General features: G+C 40.1%; 1 protein-coding gene and 1 long non-coding RNA gene across 2 annotated transcripts in view; one reads left to right on the top strand and one right to left on the bottom strand.

Moving 5' to 3' along the window:
• aff3 (AF4/FMR2 family, member 3) lies at positions 1–16,542 on the top strand. The gene is made up of 19 exons (XM_079357244.1): positions 1–255; positions 2,159–2,203; positions 5,402–5,476; positions 5,897–5,930; positions 6,044–6,101; positions 6,972–7,023; positions 7,599–7,633; positions 7,815–7,992; positions 10,141–12,117; positions 12,233–12,351; positions 12,444–12,600; positions 12,690–12,793; positions 12,888–12,951; positions 14,356–14,492; positions 14,699–14,770; positions 14,888–14,981; positions 15,102–15,151; positions 15,268–15,455; positions 15,580–16,542. Exons 1-19 carry the CDS (start codon positions 184–186, stop codon positions 15,699–15,701), a joined length of 3,633 nt encoding a protein of 1,210 aa, XP_079213370.1. The 5' UTR covers positions 1–183; the 3' UTR covers positions 15,702–16,542.
• The window catches only part of LOC306832522, an 11,580-nt gene continuing 2,160 nt past the window's right edge, over positions 7,869–17,288 (bottom strand). Inside the window, exon 3 of the long non-coding RNA XR_013780243.1 lies at positions 7,869–7,957. This is a non-coding gene — a long non-coding RNA (uncharacterized lncRNA). The remainder of the gene's footprint in view (positions 7,958–17,288) is intronic.

Genomic DNA, 17,288 nt, shown 5'->3' on the forward strand with positions numbered 1-17,288 from the left:
CTCTTTCTCCCACTCTCTCTCTCACAAACGATACACTGACTTTCTGGCAGCTGCATATCGGAGGAACCACGAGTGAAGAGCCGCCGGGCTGCAGGAGACACAAACAGGGACAGCATCCACCGCTCTTAACGCGACTCTTCACTGGAATGGACGCCCGAGAAGAGCACTGACCATCTCGGAACCATGCCAACTGTTCTCGCTGGCAAAGGGAAACTTTCCATTGTCTGTTTTCTACTCAAATGCGCTTATTCTCAGGTGAGAGGTTACATGCATGGAGCCTTGAATGTATCATCGTTTTAGAAAGGAATAAATACTTGAGATAATCTGACTGACAGTTTGAGGAGGTGTTTGAATCTTGCACAATATTAGGTCCTATTGCATATTACATTAACAAATTTGCACCTATAGTATAGAGTAACTGCAGATTACTCTTCATTTGCATAATTCCTGAACTAATATAAGTGAATAATTTAATAATAATAATTTAATAATAAACACAGAGACATGATCAATTCATGTTTTCTAAAAAGATACAGTTTGCAGGAAAAAATAATCATTTCAGATTCCAATGGCTGGATTGATTTTCTGAATGGAATCTAAAAAAAGGCATAACTTCAGTAATTGCTGATACTTTAAGAATGTAACAGGTGGTTAGTAGGGTATGGCTTGCATGAGGCTTGATGCAGGTGTTTTGATGGGTTGTGGTTTGTTTTGTCCCTGGGGATTCCATTCATCAGGGTATTGCAACAGAGCTGGAGCTAGTGTTGCTAGAGGCTATGGATGTGTGAAACACATTGCACATGATAATATCCACTCTAATGGGCCGACAGTGTAATACAAAGAAAAGCTGATTTGGGGTTATAAATCGCCACAGGGAGATAAAATACTATCTGTCTGTGTTTGTGTTTTTCTTGTGGTGTGCCTATGGCCTCATTACTTACTGCCTTGTGGCTTTGGTAATCAGACAGTACTCGCACACATTGTTTTCCATCCTCAGGCTGTGGGTCCATCCACTCAGACTCTGACCTTACTGAGTCATGCATGCAAGAAGAGTCAGTTTCACACACAGGCACAAGCATCCACGCTGAACACATTTTGTTTTACTGTGCATACTGGTGCTGCACAGATGGCACAGAACACAGAGTGGGGAGCTAGAAGTACATCACAAACATCAAAATGAAAAAGCGTATAAAGGAAATTAAATTTTTGCAAAGATGTATGTGTTTAGCATGAAGTCCAATTCTAAATAAATAGAGATTCAAATGGATATAAAGTTAAACAAAACAGACAAGACAAGAACATTAGGTACAGTACTTTTTATTAGAGATTGTGGTAGGATTGCCTGTTTTCAGACAAAACTTACAGTAATAATGAAACACGCTCATCCACACCTACTGCACCAATACAGAAGGGGAAGTGAAAGTACAGTAAACAATGTGTTCATAATGCTTGAGCAACACTGTTCTTTGCTCTCTTATCAGAGAGGTTTATTTGAATTGTTAGCTGAAATGTGAAAAGGGGTAAATGGGGGGATGGGGGAGGGGAGGGGAGACAGAGAGATAGTGAGAGGGAGAAAGAGAGAGAGAGGTTGCCAAATATGTATAGAAACAGAAAGTTGCCTGCAACAAAGTCCACATCCGTCAGATTATCTGCAGCTGTGAATTCAAAGATATGAGTCATCATGAAGCTTCAACCGTCTCACAACTCTCACAATGACGGTGTGTGGGACTCTTAAGGTTTAAAGTACGGTACGTTGTTATGCTGTCTTTTGAATTACAAAAAAGGCGGGAAGCTGAATGCAGAAGGTGATTCTTTCAGTGTGTATGTTCTGAACATGTTTATTTATTCTTGGGTTTATTTTTGGAAAAACTGAAGGTCAAATCACGAGTAGTGACTGCTGCAAAAAAAGAATGAGTCAGTCTTTGAGACTGAGTGGGACTGAGAAGCATGTACTGCATCTGATTTTAAGATGAAACATGTACGGAATTTAGATGCTCAAATATTGTTTTTGCGCTGTCTCTCTTTCTCCATGTGCATGTCTCTGGTAACAGGATTTTAGTCTGTTTCTGAAGCGTTACAGACTCACTCCTGATCATGTTTCAGTTGTAACTTCCTGTGACTTTCTCCTCATTTACCATCTATTCATGTGTTGGCACAGGTAACAAGAAGCCAACACAACAGCTGTGCCAAAGAAATTCTAGAGGTAAGAATTTACTTTTTTACTTTGTTTGCTTTCTATTAAGGTTTTCATTGACAACAACATCCCAAATATTGCTTAACTATCCAAAATCAACCCAAGACAAATCCTTACATTAAGGTGTGTTTCATTTGGTTGCAAACACAGGCAACACAGAACAGAATGAAACATCAGAGGGCGGAGGAAGGTTGGCAAACTGTATGCGTTAGCTACTAAACTTTTTTTAAACCTAATTATAATGATATGACAAAAATTAACAAACGTGGTTGAATATATTGAAAACAACAACTACATGATCTCTCGCTACATCATAATATCCTAAAATAGATATTTTGTAATTGTAAAGATTGATTAACACATTGGGAGCATAACTTATAATGGATGAAATATAATAATAGTTACCTTCAGTAAAAAATGTTTTCCTCATGAAAAGTTATTTCATGACTTCGTGGAGAATAGAAATTTCATTATAACTGTTCGTAAGCTTTTTGGAAATTGTAAGACTGGATACAATATTTCCAGCAGATTGCTGAATTAAGCTAACCATAACAGATGAGACACAGGGCTTCTTTGATTTACTTTAATTTATTATATTTATTTATATATGGAGTTTTATATGACTCTACGAACCAAAATAAAGATACTGATTCCCTGGAATCATACATTACATCAGATCAAATATTTAATTTTGTCTAAAAACCTTGAAGAGGATCCTCAGTTTGAAATGAAATAAAAAATGGAAAAGGAGACATTTTGGTTACTGATTTTTATAGAGTTTCTTGTTTACTACGCTGATATGTTAGCAACAAAAGGATCAAACGTTATTGGTCACTTAGCTGTTAATTGACTCAGCTATGTCAGCCATGTGCTCAGCAGTCCATATTAAAAGTATTACATTTTTACTGCTTCCTGTGTCCTGTCACAGTTTCTGTTGGAAGAGCGGACAAAAATAGAGACACAGAACATGTGTTGGACAAGGGTTGGAGGAGATAGCAACACACTATGCTCCACCTGGGAGACCTTGTTGTTGTTGGAGTAGGAAAGTGGTAAGGGCTGGCGCTGTGTCCTTGGTGACTGGGGGAGGAGAGATAATGAAGTGAAAGGAAGAGCAGGGAGAGGAAACACTCGCCCTCCAGGGCTTACTGTAGAAGGTGGGAAGACAAGAAAGTATACAAGGAGGAGAAAAGCTTTAGAGTCAGCTGCCAGGTTCATAAAAATGTGTCAACTCATCTCTGAAAAAAGTACGAGCATTATTTCTAGCTGACAGCCTTTTTGGAAAATACTCTTTCTTGCAGGGAGTTTAATGAGGGGACATGTGCCACTAATGGTACATACAGCTTCAGCTTCCCAGCACGTTAGCTTAGCAAAGCATTTAAGCTTCTCAAAGCTGCACCTTACCTGAAATGCGAAAACAATAAATGCTTTTATTGGTGGTTATAGCAAGGAGGGTACTGCAGCTTTTGCTTAACTATGCTACAGGCTAGACTTGACGGAACTTCAAGTCTAGCCTTCAGAGCATATAAGAGGAAAATTAACCAATTAACATGTCATATTTTCTTTTTAAAGTGTTCCAGTATTCTACTGTATGTCATTTTGGTAGCTGTAGCTTCAAATTCAATTCAAAGAATTATTTATTTATTTTAGCTCAGTTATGCTAATAGTTTACTTGATCTAGCATAAAATCTACTGCACAGACATTTGGTGGTGTCAATCTTCTCATTTAAATCTCACCACAAAAGTGTGTAAGCATAATCCAAATTGTTAAATGATTTCTCAACAGCTTATACCACTCTGCGCTCAGGCTCGATGCTTGTAAAATAATTTCCCCCTTCTTCGATTGCTCACTGTTTCAGTAGTAACGTTGAGTCAATCCACACCGAGTGATCATCACACGCGTGTGCATTACAGACGTAGCCCCTTTTTTTCTAACATAACCAAGTTATCAGATCATGTTCATGGTGAATGAATGGTACAAAATCAGGCCACTTTGTCAGCATCCATGAGGCCTGGTTTGTCTGAGTTTGACTGCAGGCAAATTTAATCAGCAGAGATTATAATCAGAGCAGGAGTTGAGACGGTGTACTATCTGTGCAGAGATCTCTCTATGTAACTGGTTGTGTCTTGAGCACTGTGTTTTGAGAACAAATGAGGACTGGGGTACATGTTCAGGAAAGTTTGAGTGTATAATCATCTCTTTCTGCAATCTTATATCACTCCTGATGGTGTAAAGCATTGTCACAGCTGTGAACCTCAACAATATGTGTTTGTAAGATGAAATAATTACTCTTTCATTACATTTCATGTTATTTGTAATCAATCATGATTCATTTAAAATCCATTTTGTTAATTCAGAAGATCCAGGACTGCCTTTTTCCTAAAAAAAAAAAAAAGTCTTAGGTGAAGTTATAGCCTGCAGCTGAAACAGTTGTTGTGAATTAGATTGACCCATAAAAATTCCTCCAGAAAAAGTTTTATCAATTCAATTTTTCAAATTGATTGGCAATTTCCTCCAACTTTAGTGGGCTATTGCTTTTCTGTGATTTTAACTGTTGCACATGGTGCTGATGATTACTTGTGGTCTGAACCGCCTGACGTCTGTTACATTCATTTCCCTGGGGCTGCCTTAAACAACAAATGTTTTGATTAGCTGCCTTGTTTTCTGGTTCACAGATTGCACACTTGCAAGATTCTTGCCATTGAGGAGCAAATACATTCTCTGCGTTCAAACGAAAATTTGTGTGAAGAAAATCATGCATCTCAAAAAAATAGTTTATAATAAATACATTCTCAGCCGTGAAGTATGTATTTAATGCCAATATTGTTCTTGGGAGCCACTGAGGGAACACAGATAAACAAATAAATATTAGAAAGAAACAAATCCTCTAAACAGGTGGCAGTTGTTATACTGAAAAAATAAACCTTGAAAAGAAAAACAATATGCACATAAATCTTGTCTTGCAGAGTCCCTTATTTCCAACCAGTCATGCTCCCCCTGGTGGAGAGGTACAGTCGTCACAACCAAAGTCAGCTGTCAAATGGAGCTATCTGTTTAATATGTGTGGAAATATGATCAATACATTACCTCTAAATCAAAGAAATATCAATTCACACTCTAGAAATAGATTAAAGACTTTGTGTATGTGAGCTCCATCAATCACAGTGACATCCCACAATTTACCTCTGACCCCTGCTTCTTTGTCGCAGGACATGACTCAGTCCTGGCCGTCCCAGCAGGCCTTAGAGGGGGAACAGACCCAACGAATCCTCTACAACCCTAAGGTATGTGTTCGTGTGTGTTTGCATTGGATGGGTGAATTGTAGAAAAATGGGCCCCTGGGCATCACCTCTCCCATATCTTAGAAAGTCTCAGGGTTGTGTTGTTTGTAGGCATTTTGTAGTTTTCCCTATCTTTGCCGTTGTTTTGTCTCTTTGTATTGGCTCTGCATCACTTAATCCTAACCTTCTTTGGATTCTTATCTTTTGTGTTTTGAGTCATTTGTTTGTATTTAAAAATTGCATTTGTGTTGCAATGTAAGTAATGCAGGTGGTAGTAATTGGCATGGTATCTCTGGATCAGCTGCACTTGTTTTGGAGCTGTCATTTTTTTCTAAAATACAGTATGTTGTTGTTCCAACTCTGCTGAGAATCTTTTTTGCTTCATAAAATAACTTTGATCTTTTGTTCTACTTTTCCCCAAAGGAAGCAAAACTACCAACGACACAACAAAGGCAAAGTATGCATTTACTGAGTAATAAATGTATCTGATATATGCAATCATTCACAGTAGATTATTACATTATGGTTTGTTGGCTGCTTTTCACTCGGTTTCCTCTCTCTTGCTGTAAGGTAGGGGGGATGTTCAGCTGCGAATGACCCGTCACCCTCACGTTGCACCTCACAAATCGTAAGTGAGACATGAGGAAACATGATCCACCAAAGGTCATCTGGCCTGACCTGCTGCTGTGGCACAGACACTTTAATATATAAAGACACATAGTTTAAGTGTTAATTTCAGAGGGTTTTAAAACAAAAATTAGATTCATACCATGAATAGAAACAAATGGATACGCATTAAAGATAGAAAATCAAAAAGGAAGTAGATCATTAGGATCAGTCAACACAGTTTTTAGTCTACATGATACAGGTCAGGTCGAATGTCAGACGACATTCTTGTCTGTGGAGGACGATGTGCTGCTGTGTATTGCCTGTTTATTTCCTCTTTTTAGTGTGAAACACATGTTCGGTGTTGTAGGAAAACTGCGTGTTCAGTGTTATCACACAGCCTTTGTTATGTAACATGGCAGTTTTATGATGGGAAACATTTCTAAAACATTTGGAAACAATCTTTTTTTTTATAATTTTGAGCAATCTCTGCAACTTTGTAAGTACATGAAAAGAAAAGAAAAAACATTCACGACAGGCATTATATATAATTTATGTGAAGCAATGAACATGTTAAGTATGTAATTGCACAACTCTTAAAGTCTGTTGTTTCGAACCTCTCACACTTTCAGAAGCCTTGATAAGACAGCTTTAATGAAAACTAAATTTTGTACAGAAAACTAAAGTACTTTTTTAATATTTCTTTTTTTGTGGTTAATATCAATGTAAAGAATTATACTTAGGATAAAAAAAAAAATCCTATAAAATTACAAAATACAAGAGTTCCAGACACATCCAGTGTTGTTTACAGATATTATATCTACACACTGTTGTGCACCTACAGCAGTGCACAACAGTGTGGGCCCCTCTAAATGTTTGTCTTTGCTAACAGGATGCTTGCTGATGACCTTAAGCTAAGCAGTGATGATGAGGACACTAACAGGGTAGGTAAAACTCACTAAAAGTCTCCAAAAACTATTCTTTAAAAAAAAAAAGAAAAGAAAAAAAGACTGTTATCAGGTTCAACTGTCAGCATGTTGTTCTTGGTATTCTATTTGATGGTGAGACTTTAAGGTATATAAAAGTATTTATAATGTTGTAAAAGGAGGATACATGCTTTTAAAAACAAGTTTGGGCCAGAAAGAGAAATGGGCCAGATGTTTGACTAGACATAGAAATAAAAACGTGTTTACCACACGTGTTTACTCTATTGTGAGTGTTTTGGTCCGGCAGAAAGACAGTGAATTAAAGTCAATGGATACAGAAAGAATCAGTGTAAAGAGAAACGAACCAAAACAATGACCATGACTGTTTTTGGCAGCTCCTGCTGACGAGGCCTGTTTTTCTGGTAGTGTTTAATGTTGCAGCACACACCCATGCACAGTTTGGCACTGTTGGAACGAAGAAAGTGTTCTGCATTTGCTCATAATATTAAGATGTCAGGCAGCTGAGGTAAGACATCCAGTTTTACAAGTTGTTACTGCTGTGAATAATTTGTCTCTGTTTTGTGTCCCTGAAGGCGACTCATGAGTCAGCTTCCTGGGATGGACACAGGTACTTGATTACAAATATTTATATCAGGATGTTGTGCATATAAGCTTCACTACAATATGTAAACATGAGTTAAACTGTGTGAATTATCCTCCTGTGTGTGTGTGTGTGTGTGTGTGTGCTCCCCTTGGCTGTGTACGTACGCTGACCCCGCTCTGATGTTTGTGTGTGTGTTGACTGACAGCCTGTCAGCACGGCGAGCGCACACACATGGCAGGCGGGTGAGACATTCCAGTTCGGACTCATCAGGCTCAGACTCTAGCGCCGAGTCAGCCAGCAGTAGTCTTCACTCCTGGAGCCCAGAAGTTCAACCAGGTCCCGCGTCGCCTGCCAACACACAGCAGGAAAGCAACTGCAAGAAGGTACTGATCAAACCTGAGAACCAAACTGCTGTTCTGCTACATTTGAACTTGATTCTCTCCCTCTTTCTTGCTTCTCCATTTTTTTTTTCTGACTTCCTTTTGGGGAATTCTCTTAAGGAAGCGCAAGCCTCGAGGCAGTTGATGGCAGGTGTGTGTGTGTGTGTGTGTGTGTGTGTATGAGAGAGTGCTTGGTGTTTGCGTTGAGTGGGGGGAAGCGGCATCAGGAATGCATGTGAGTTGAAGATGAGGATGACGGGGGTGGAGGGTGCAGAGGTTGCTTTGGGAATTAGTGCCTGGGTGTCATGTCAACAGGCCCAGTCTTAAAGAGGAAAGCCCTCAGGACATGGAAGTCATCAGGTCTTGAGTTCATGGACATCTACAACGAGAGTAACCTTCTCTTTTGAAATAAAAGTGCACATAGTTTGTTGACAATTTTCGTATTATTATCTCAGAATGGGTGACGTAGTTCTTAAAGTGACAAAGAGCTTTTGGAGATGTGGGACATTGTGGGGGTTGGTTCAACATGTATGCTATGTTGGGAATGAAAGGGAGACCTGCTTCTCTTTTATGAATGGAAGGCCCTGTACAAAATAGTGAAGTGTATTAATAAACACACACTACATTGGGCCCCTATAGTGAGACACAGAGAGAGAGAGAGAGAGAGAGAGAGGGTGGTGGTGGTGGGGGGTGTACACCATATGTTTTTCATTTACGTGGACTGTTTAAATGTCTCCCAAGGAAGAGAGGGGGGTTGATGTTGTAGAAGGAGCAGACCAGAGTTCCAGGTAGGGAGAGAAAGAGGGAGGGACAGAAAAAGAAGGAGGGCGGGCAGCCTAGACGGTACAAGAGATGCAGTGTCTTCACTGGAAACAGGGCGCGGGGTGTGGGGACGGAGGGAGGGGGTCACTGTTTGACTTGAGGAGTGACTAGAGGTTTAATTTAGCTCCTGGGTAGCTCAGGGAGAACAAGACAATGCGAGAACTCGGAAGAATTTGCTTTTAAGCCTGTGAGTATCATCTAACATTTTGAAATTTGGTTAAAACTGCTGCTTTTCTCTTGTTTTTCTCATTCCTGAGGTTACCATGCGAGTCGCTAAGAAAACATTATGTGAGTCATTTGGCATAATTGGATGGGGGTTGAGCTACTGTAAGCACAGATGTGGACTGTGAAACCATGTTGAAACTAGGTTATTGAAAGGAGGTTATAATAATGTCAGTTGGAACTTTTTAGTCATGTCATGAGCTAGATTTGCCACTTGGAATGTGAATTGTTTTAATAGCAGCTGAGTCAGTGAGTTATTCGTTAGGTGCAGTGGGAGACGTGTTGGTTTGATAATTGTACTGCAAAGTTAGAATGTTGTGGCAGAAACAAAAATGTGTCATGCCTTGTTAAATGTGAACCTGCCCTCTTAGCTCATACAGTGTGTAGTTATGTCTCAACTAGTACATAAACACATTGTTAGACAGGAATTTAGCAAAGTATTTTTATCACCTCCTGAATTGAAGTTCCAATTTGAGTCACTTATACTTTACTTCTGCATTTCCTTTACTGCTTCATTATACTTTGTGGGCATTATTTTTATATACATTGATGTGCTGGAATTTTCTACTATCAACATAAAACAAAAATTACTTGGTTTTTTTTCCCAATTATAATCAAACCTTCCTGTATTAATCTGTATTTTTATATCATATCTATTTTCCCTTCATTTAATGTTTCAAATGTCTAATGAGTCATCCTGCACTCAGGTGCATTTACATATTTTTTTAACTAATTATAAAGTTTTTATGTCTAATTTTTATGCACCCACTCAATGCAATGTACTGCCTTCTATCTTGTGATTGGTTCTATGCTGTCTTAGTAGGAAATACTTCATGACACGGTGGTTCGATACTCTTGAAGTTCTTTTTAAGGGGATTTTTTTTACTATCAAATAAATAATCTTTTTATGGCAATGTACATGTTCCTTACAACATGTTCTTATCATTTCTTTTCAACCTCCAATCAAGTCTTTAATTGTTTATAAGTTGTCACATAATAGAGGTTGATGGCTTATGTCAATGTCTTCCACCTATTTGCTGATGTTGTTTTTAACTAATCTACTTTCTGAATAACATTTGTTCCTCTCTTTATCTGTGACTTTTGAAGACTGATTACCAGCCTGCTGCCCAGTGGCAGTTGGATAAATGGCTCAAGTCCCGTAAAAAATCTGCCAGCAGTGAACAGGATCCCTCCCAGAGCATTCCAGGACGCCTTCCCTCCCCCTGCACCCAAAGAGCCCCATCTCCGGCCCGATCTTGGGAAAGCAATCGGGAATACAGCCCAAGCCAAAGCCCTATTCCCAGCCCCCAGTTCAACTACAGCAACAACAACAGCCCCCTACCTAGTCCTGGCTATAGCTACTGCCCAAGCCCGAGCCCATTCCCAAGCACCTGTCCAAGTCCTAGCCCAAGCCCGAGGAACAGCCCGATCCCTACCCCGGTTCCAAGTTTTGGCCCCAGTCCATGTGGAAGCCCGAGAGCCAGCCGTAGTCCTAGCCCTATACAACGAGACCCCCCACGAAGCCCAAGTCCAAGTCTACCAAATCCTTCCAAGGGTCGTCTCTACCCTGAAGTTCAGAATCAGATCCAAACACAATCAAGCCTAACAACCAATTCATACAGAACAAAAAATAGATCGTGGATTGCCCCATTGCCTAACACCAACAAAACCAAAACCTCAAAAAGTACTTATCTCCAGCAAAATAAACAACACACAGCCAATTCCAGAAGCGCACAGCAACAAGACCAAAACCCAAGCAAATCGAAGAATTCTGCTGCTTTTGACTCTAACCACAAATCTAAACCCAAGACTAACTTTAATCCAAGTTCAAGACAGATCTCAGAGCATCCAAAAGTCAAAAAGACATCTCATTTTGAGCAACTTCAGAGAAGTAGATCCAACCCCAACTCCAACCACAAGTCTCGGCCTTCAGTTCAATTTGACACACAACACAGTCCCACAAGAGCAAAGCACTTAGTTCCTACTTGTCGTATAACCAGCTCCGGCCATACTACTCACTCTACCACTAAAGTTGCTGCTAATGCCATCCCTAGATTCAACTCTATATCAAACCCCAGCCTAAATCCTAGGCCAAAGTCTTTGGAGGCTACTGTCCAAAGTGGTTCACATGATAACCACACAAAATATCCACAGAAGAAACTCCAGTCCAAAGAGAAGGAGGTAGAACACAGAAAAAATCATCTGACCCACTCAGAGGGGACGAAACAAGAGAGAAAAGAGGACAGACAAAGAGAAAAACAACAAGGGAAACAGGAGAGAAAGGAAGACAGGAGGCTGGCGGAGGAGCAGCTACTGAGACGACCCTGGATTCAGAGTTCTGCTGAAGAAGAGGAGGAGGAGGAAGAGGAGGAGGAGGTAGTGATACAGAGACATAAGAAGAGAGAGGAGACAGCAAGAGGGGAAAACAGGAAGAGGAGGGAGCAGCAAAATAGATGGCAAACACCCCAGGTCAAACAGAGACTACCTATAAGTACAGAACAACACCACCTCCAGGACAACTCACACAACCAGGGGAGGACAAAAAAGGGAGGGAGTAGTGAGGAGCATAGAAAAGTAAGAGAGCCATCAACAACTCCAACATGTTCCCCAACTCCTCACAGATCACCCTCCTCATCCTCTAACTCCTCCTCTTCAAGTTCAGATTCAGAATCGGAATATCAGGTTCCCATCACCAAAGTACCAGCTGACTCTACCTCTCATAAGAGACCCTCCAAGTCAGGGCACCAAGGCCCAGGCAGAGCGGACAGCAACAGGCCGAAGGAGGTGCATCCCAGGGGACCCATATCAGGGAATCAAAGTGAGGGGAAGCAAAAACTGTACACGCTGGTCCCATTTGGACGAAGTGACAAGGCTACAGCACCCTCCCAGCGAGGGCTTCGAAATCTGGTGGTGCAGATCGATCTCTGTCTTCTCAAAAGGGTGCCTGACAGCACAACGAGTTCGCCTGTTAAAAAATCCTCGTCTTCCTCCACTGCTTCACCACCTAAGGACAAGCAAAAAGAGGCTATGAAACACCTTTATGTCCCTGAGACTGGGACAAAAGACAGCAAAAGGAAACGTAAGGTAGACAACATGTTTAAATCGACTCAACACATTTTTTGTGCAAATGCAAGACAGACAGAATATACATGGGGACGTCCTTTTTAAAGGATGATGTTTTGTTTATGTCTATGACCAGTTGGAGAATGGTGTGCCACACAGAGATAGCAAGAGAAGTATTCCTTATGCAAATGACCACACAGGGTCTTCATCTCACACGGCTGAGAAACATTTTGTGACTGAGACCACACACAATGGGTAAGACATCACAAAAAAAATGTCTTTATTAACTGTCAATGTTGTGTGTGCTTTTGCAAGTTTATATAGTCCATTGGTGTGTGTGCTTCCAGGTACTTGGAGGAGTACTTGGACAGCAAGAGGCCTCTGTCTCCGCTGTCTCCACTCTCCGACAGCCCAGATTCTGCCAAGCCTACCTCTAAAACAAAGACATCAGAACAGCATCACACCTCCAAGAACGGCGACAACAGTAGAGATTCCGCTGTCAAGGTAATGCAAAAACTACAGTATATCATTTAAACTCCATTGCTCGCAGGCTTATTAGTTTATTTCACCTCTTGTTGACCTGTAATACTCAGCCCAAAATGGAGACAGAATTTGTTAAACTGTCAAGGCAGCCACAACCACCATCTGAGTCCTGGGTCCCTGCAGGACACAGAAGGGCCTCACCAAACCATGACACGTGAGCAAACCACACAGTGCATAGCATGGCCAACAATGTTAGCTATAGGCCAGCCTGTGTGTTGTGACTTACTTGTTTTTACCTGTCTTCGTAGCCCACACCATGCTGAGTACTACTTACATGAAGCGAAAAGGATGAAGCACCGTGCAGACGCAATGGTAAGTTCTTTATCTTTGATTGAAGATAAAGTGTAAATGTTTATTAGTTAAGAGCATTTTAGGGAATAACATATTTTGCCAAGAAAGTACAGATGTAGAGTAGAATATAAAGCCCTGCAACAATTTAACTAATTGCATGTCGTGCAACTATTTAACTAAATATTAACGATATACTGTATATTAGGATTGCACCGATCCGATCCTGGCATCGGATATCGGTTCTATCCTGATTTCAAAAACTAGATCGGATAATGTGACAATGGGCTGCTCCATGGGATTGATCCTCCAGGGGAATCTGTACAGCTCAGTTCTATGCTTTTTCTGTTTATTGCAAAATGTGTTATGCCACTATCATCAATAGGCCTGTGCATTTTGCTAGGCCGTTCCAACACAGCATGGAGGAAGCTGACAATAAAGGCTAAGCACTTTGGATGTATTTCACGCTTGTTACACCAACAACTTCTACAACTACAGGCAATACCTGCACAGCTTATGTTTAAAAGGATGTTGGTTTAACAACACGTTCAAACAAAGAAGGTATACAAAACCAGCATTGCAAAGACACAAGAAACTTTCAAGGGATATTTTTAAAAGCGACAGAACACTTGAGAGCACTGTACAGTTAGCCATTCCTTTTTCGAGAACTTTTGAGAAGACTAAACAGCAGAGGTGATAGATGTCAAATCTAAAAGCTTCACTTCATATACCTGGAGCTATAAAGTTACTACATGTTGCAGTGCTACAGGTTAAAGGCTGAATACTTCACACACCATTCCTCTTCATTTCAACTGTCATCAAAGAAAATACTTTATTAATACTGTATTTATGGTGAACCGACCACTTCCACGGTTCCAGTTTTTGTCTGAATTTTCCCAAAATTGCATTGTCCTGCACCCATCACAGGGACTAAACATCATCACCCCCACCCAATAGCTTGTGGTGAATTCTCCATAAGATGTCCTAAAGAGTTCTCACATCAGCTCATTTAGATTTCCTGTGGAAAAAATACTAGGTTTCTGGCAGGAATAATGTCAGATAAAGGATAAAGTCTGAGGGGAAAAGAGTGTCTGTTTTTGCGTTCACATGTACAGCTTACCCCACAAACTTCTGGAGTTTCTTAAGAGTTTTGTGCAAGTGTGAAAGCACTTTCATCAGCTTGGAAAAACGAAATGAAAAACCTTGTATTTTAGGTGCCACCCACAATTCAATTTAACAAAGACTAGGGAAGTGTTTTGCATTTGTTTCCTTGTCTGCTAAGCCAGACTGAACAACTACTGGATCAATCTCTAATGCAAAACGTTGAGCTTCCTTCTTTCTTGTTTTAGTCACTTAAAAAGACAAACATATGAATGTATTTCTTTCGTCTGGTCCTATTTTACCTATGTTGGGTTATTTTTTCCTCAGGTGGACAAGCTGGGGAAGGCTGTGAATTACATTGATGCTGCTCTTTCCTTTATGGAATGTGGAAAGGCGATGGAGGAAGGGCCACTCGAGGCAAAGTCTCCTCATACCATGTACTCTGAGACTGTTGAGCTTATTAGGTGAATTACTACATCATGCAAACAAAATACAAAAGTCGTTTGTCACAAACACAGGTATACATATCAATCTATATGTCTACAGCACATTTAAAACAACCTTGGTTGACGAAAGTGCAGCACAAGCCAAAAAAAGCACACTATCCGGTGAAAAAAGTGAAACATATATTTGAACTGCAGTGCAATTGTTAACAGACATTTGTCTTAAGGTATGCTATGAGACTGAAGAGTCACTCTGGCCCTGGGGCAAGACAGGAAGACAAACAGCTGGCAGTTCTGTGGTACGTATCTCATCTCCGCTGTTTATACCACATCTGTCATCGGGCTGAAGGACCTGAATTTTGAGCATGATTTGTGGTCAGTCTGAATCCCCCTGACATCCGTTGGTGTGTACACAGTTTCCGGTGCCTTGCCCTCCTTTACTGGCAAATGTTTCGTTTAAAGAAGGACCATGCACTGAAATACTCCAAAGTCCTGCTGGACTACTTTAAGGTACATCTAAAATATATCTGGTGTGTTACATGAAGGTTTTTTTTTTGGTTTTGTAATTTTGCAAGAATGTTCATATTCAGGTTAGAAACACTTTTAGCCTGGTTTATGGTGTCATTACAGAGTTCCTCCAAACTGCCTTCAACACCACCAAGTTGGAATGACTCTGGGAAGTAGGTGGATTATAGCTTTATACTACAGGGTATTTGTTGTCATTTTTTTTGCGATACTTCCAGCATTTGAGCCTTTATTTTTCACCATCACTCTTTGTTGTGTTTTAATCTCCCAGGGGCACAGGAGGACCCCCACTCTCACCCCATGCAAAACAACTCGGACAGGGTTCACACGGGGGAGGCAATATAAGCATTCCCCAACGTATCCACCAGATGGCAGCAAATCATCTGAACATTACCAACAGTGTCTTGTACAGCTATGAGTACTGGGAGGTGGCAGACAACCTTGCAAAGGAGAATAAGGGTACATTTGTGTGACATGGAAGATTTTTTTTTTCTTGAGAATAACCTTTACATTTTAAATAAATGGGTTCGGACTATCATGAAAAACTAAGATTTTAAGGGCACTGTCTTCTTTTTCTTTGCAGAATTCTTCAACTACTTGAATACATTGTCTGGGCCATTGACTCTTCACAGTAGCATTGCTCATGCAGTCCAATACACACGACAGGCTCTTCAGTGGATCCGCATTAGTGCCAAACTAAACTAACGAAGACAGGATTTAATCTAACTTTCCCACTGGATCTACAGACCTTATTTGGAAAAGAGAAAAACTCTGCATCTCTGTGCAGCTGACAGGCTGGTCCTGATACCTACTGGGCTGCCTATGTGGACTTGGATGAAAAGGAGCTTTATTAAGTCATTGTAGGATGTTGGGGTGCTTGCCATCCACATGCACCTTCTTCCTTAACATAGGGTTAACCTGTTGCGTTATGGATTCAAAGTAATTTGCCAAATGCCCCACAATGACAAAATACAAGACTTATGTACCTTTGCGCAATTTCATGCGTGAGGAACTTTTATACTTTGGGAATATTTGTTATACAGCAGACTGTTTGGTCCACCACAGGAGAGGACACTATTAAAAGACCAAACATCTATCACACCAAAATCTCCTTATAGGACATGTGTCTGCATTATTTTCAGAATACGGTGAATCTTTTTTTCTAAATATTTTATAATTTTCATCAATGTGTTTTTACTGTGCAATATTTTGTTGGATTATCTTTTTTATTTCAAAAAAAAATATGTTGGTAAGTGTAGTTGCCAACATTTAAGGCCTCTGTTTTGCTTAATTCTACTTTTGTCCCTGTTTGAGTGTGGGATTCTTAAATGGAGTAAATGAAGTTGAAGATGCCACTTAGGCTTCCTCTTTATCTTGTGTTGGTTTCATAAATATGCATTTAATAATGGCCTGACAACTTGAGAGCCATAGGCAAGATTTTACATGTCAAGGTATAGCTAATAATAATGTTAATTATTAATTGATTAAGTTATAATAGTCAATGAAACCTAAAACAAATCTCATGTTGTTTTTTAGGTAAGTGCTTACCCCCCCCCCCCCCCCCCCCCTCCCCCAGAAAAAAAAAAAGAATATTAATTTGGATGTGCCTTTTGCTCAATTTCATGTAGCCTTATTTATTGACAACCTTCAGAAAGAGACTCATCTATCATTTTAAATGGTATTAATGTAGCATCAGGTTCAGCTTTTTTGGCTGTACCATTATTTATTTTTCTTTCTGGAACCAGACGTTGCCATATTTGAATGAGTGAGGGGCACCTGAAGGGTTAGCAGACGAAAAGTTAGCAGCTAATGTGGCCGCTTGCTTCAAAACATGTTCATACTTTACTGTTAAACTACTTAACTTCTTTGACTGGCAAAAATACAGATATTAAAATTGACCTTCTTACTGAAAATAAAAGCCAACGTCTTGAAGAGTCTCTTGATGAAACTAGAAACAATGATGGGGCTCTCTGGTGGTTTCGCAGTAAGCTAAGTAAAAGTTCCTGCCAAGCTGACAAATGAAACATCACCAACCAACAATTATTGTTTTACCAGAAATAGGCTTACAGCAAAACATTACAACATTGACCAACTATTTTGGTCCAAATTATTTTTAAAACCTGGTGTTGTGTAAAAGAGTTCAGCCTGAATTTTAAAATAAATCTTAGAAATGTGGGCACAAAGCCTGGCTGTGAGAACATGGGCAACATGCTGTGTAAACCAAGTTGAACAAAGTTACCTTAAATGCACTATCCTTCTTCGTCTATTGGACCATACATGAGAGTGTGGGAC

Source organism: Symphodus melops (assembly GCF_947650265.1).
Source record: "Symphodus melops genome assembly, chromosome: 12".
In the NCBI taxonomy this organism is placed as follows: domain Eukaryota; kingdom Metazoa; phylum Chordata; class Actinopteri; order Labriformes; family Labridae; genus Symphodus; species Symphodus melops.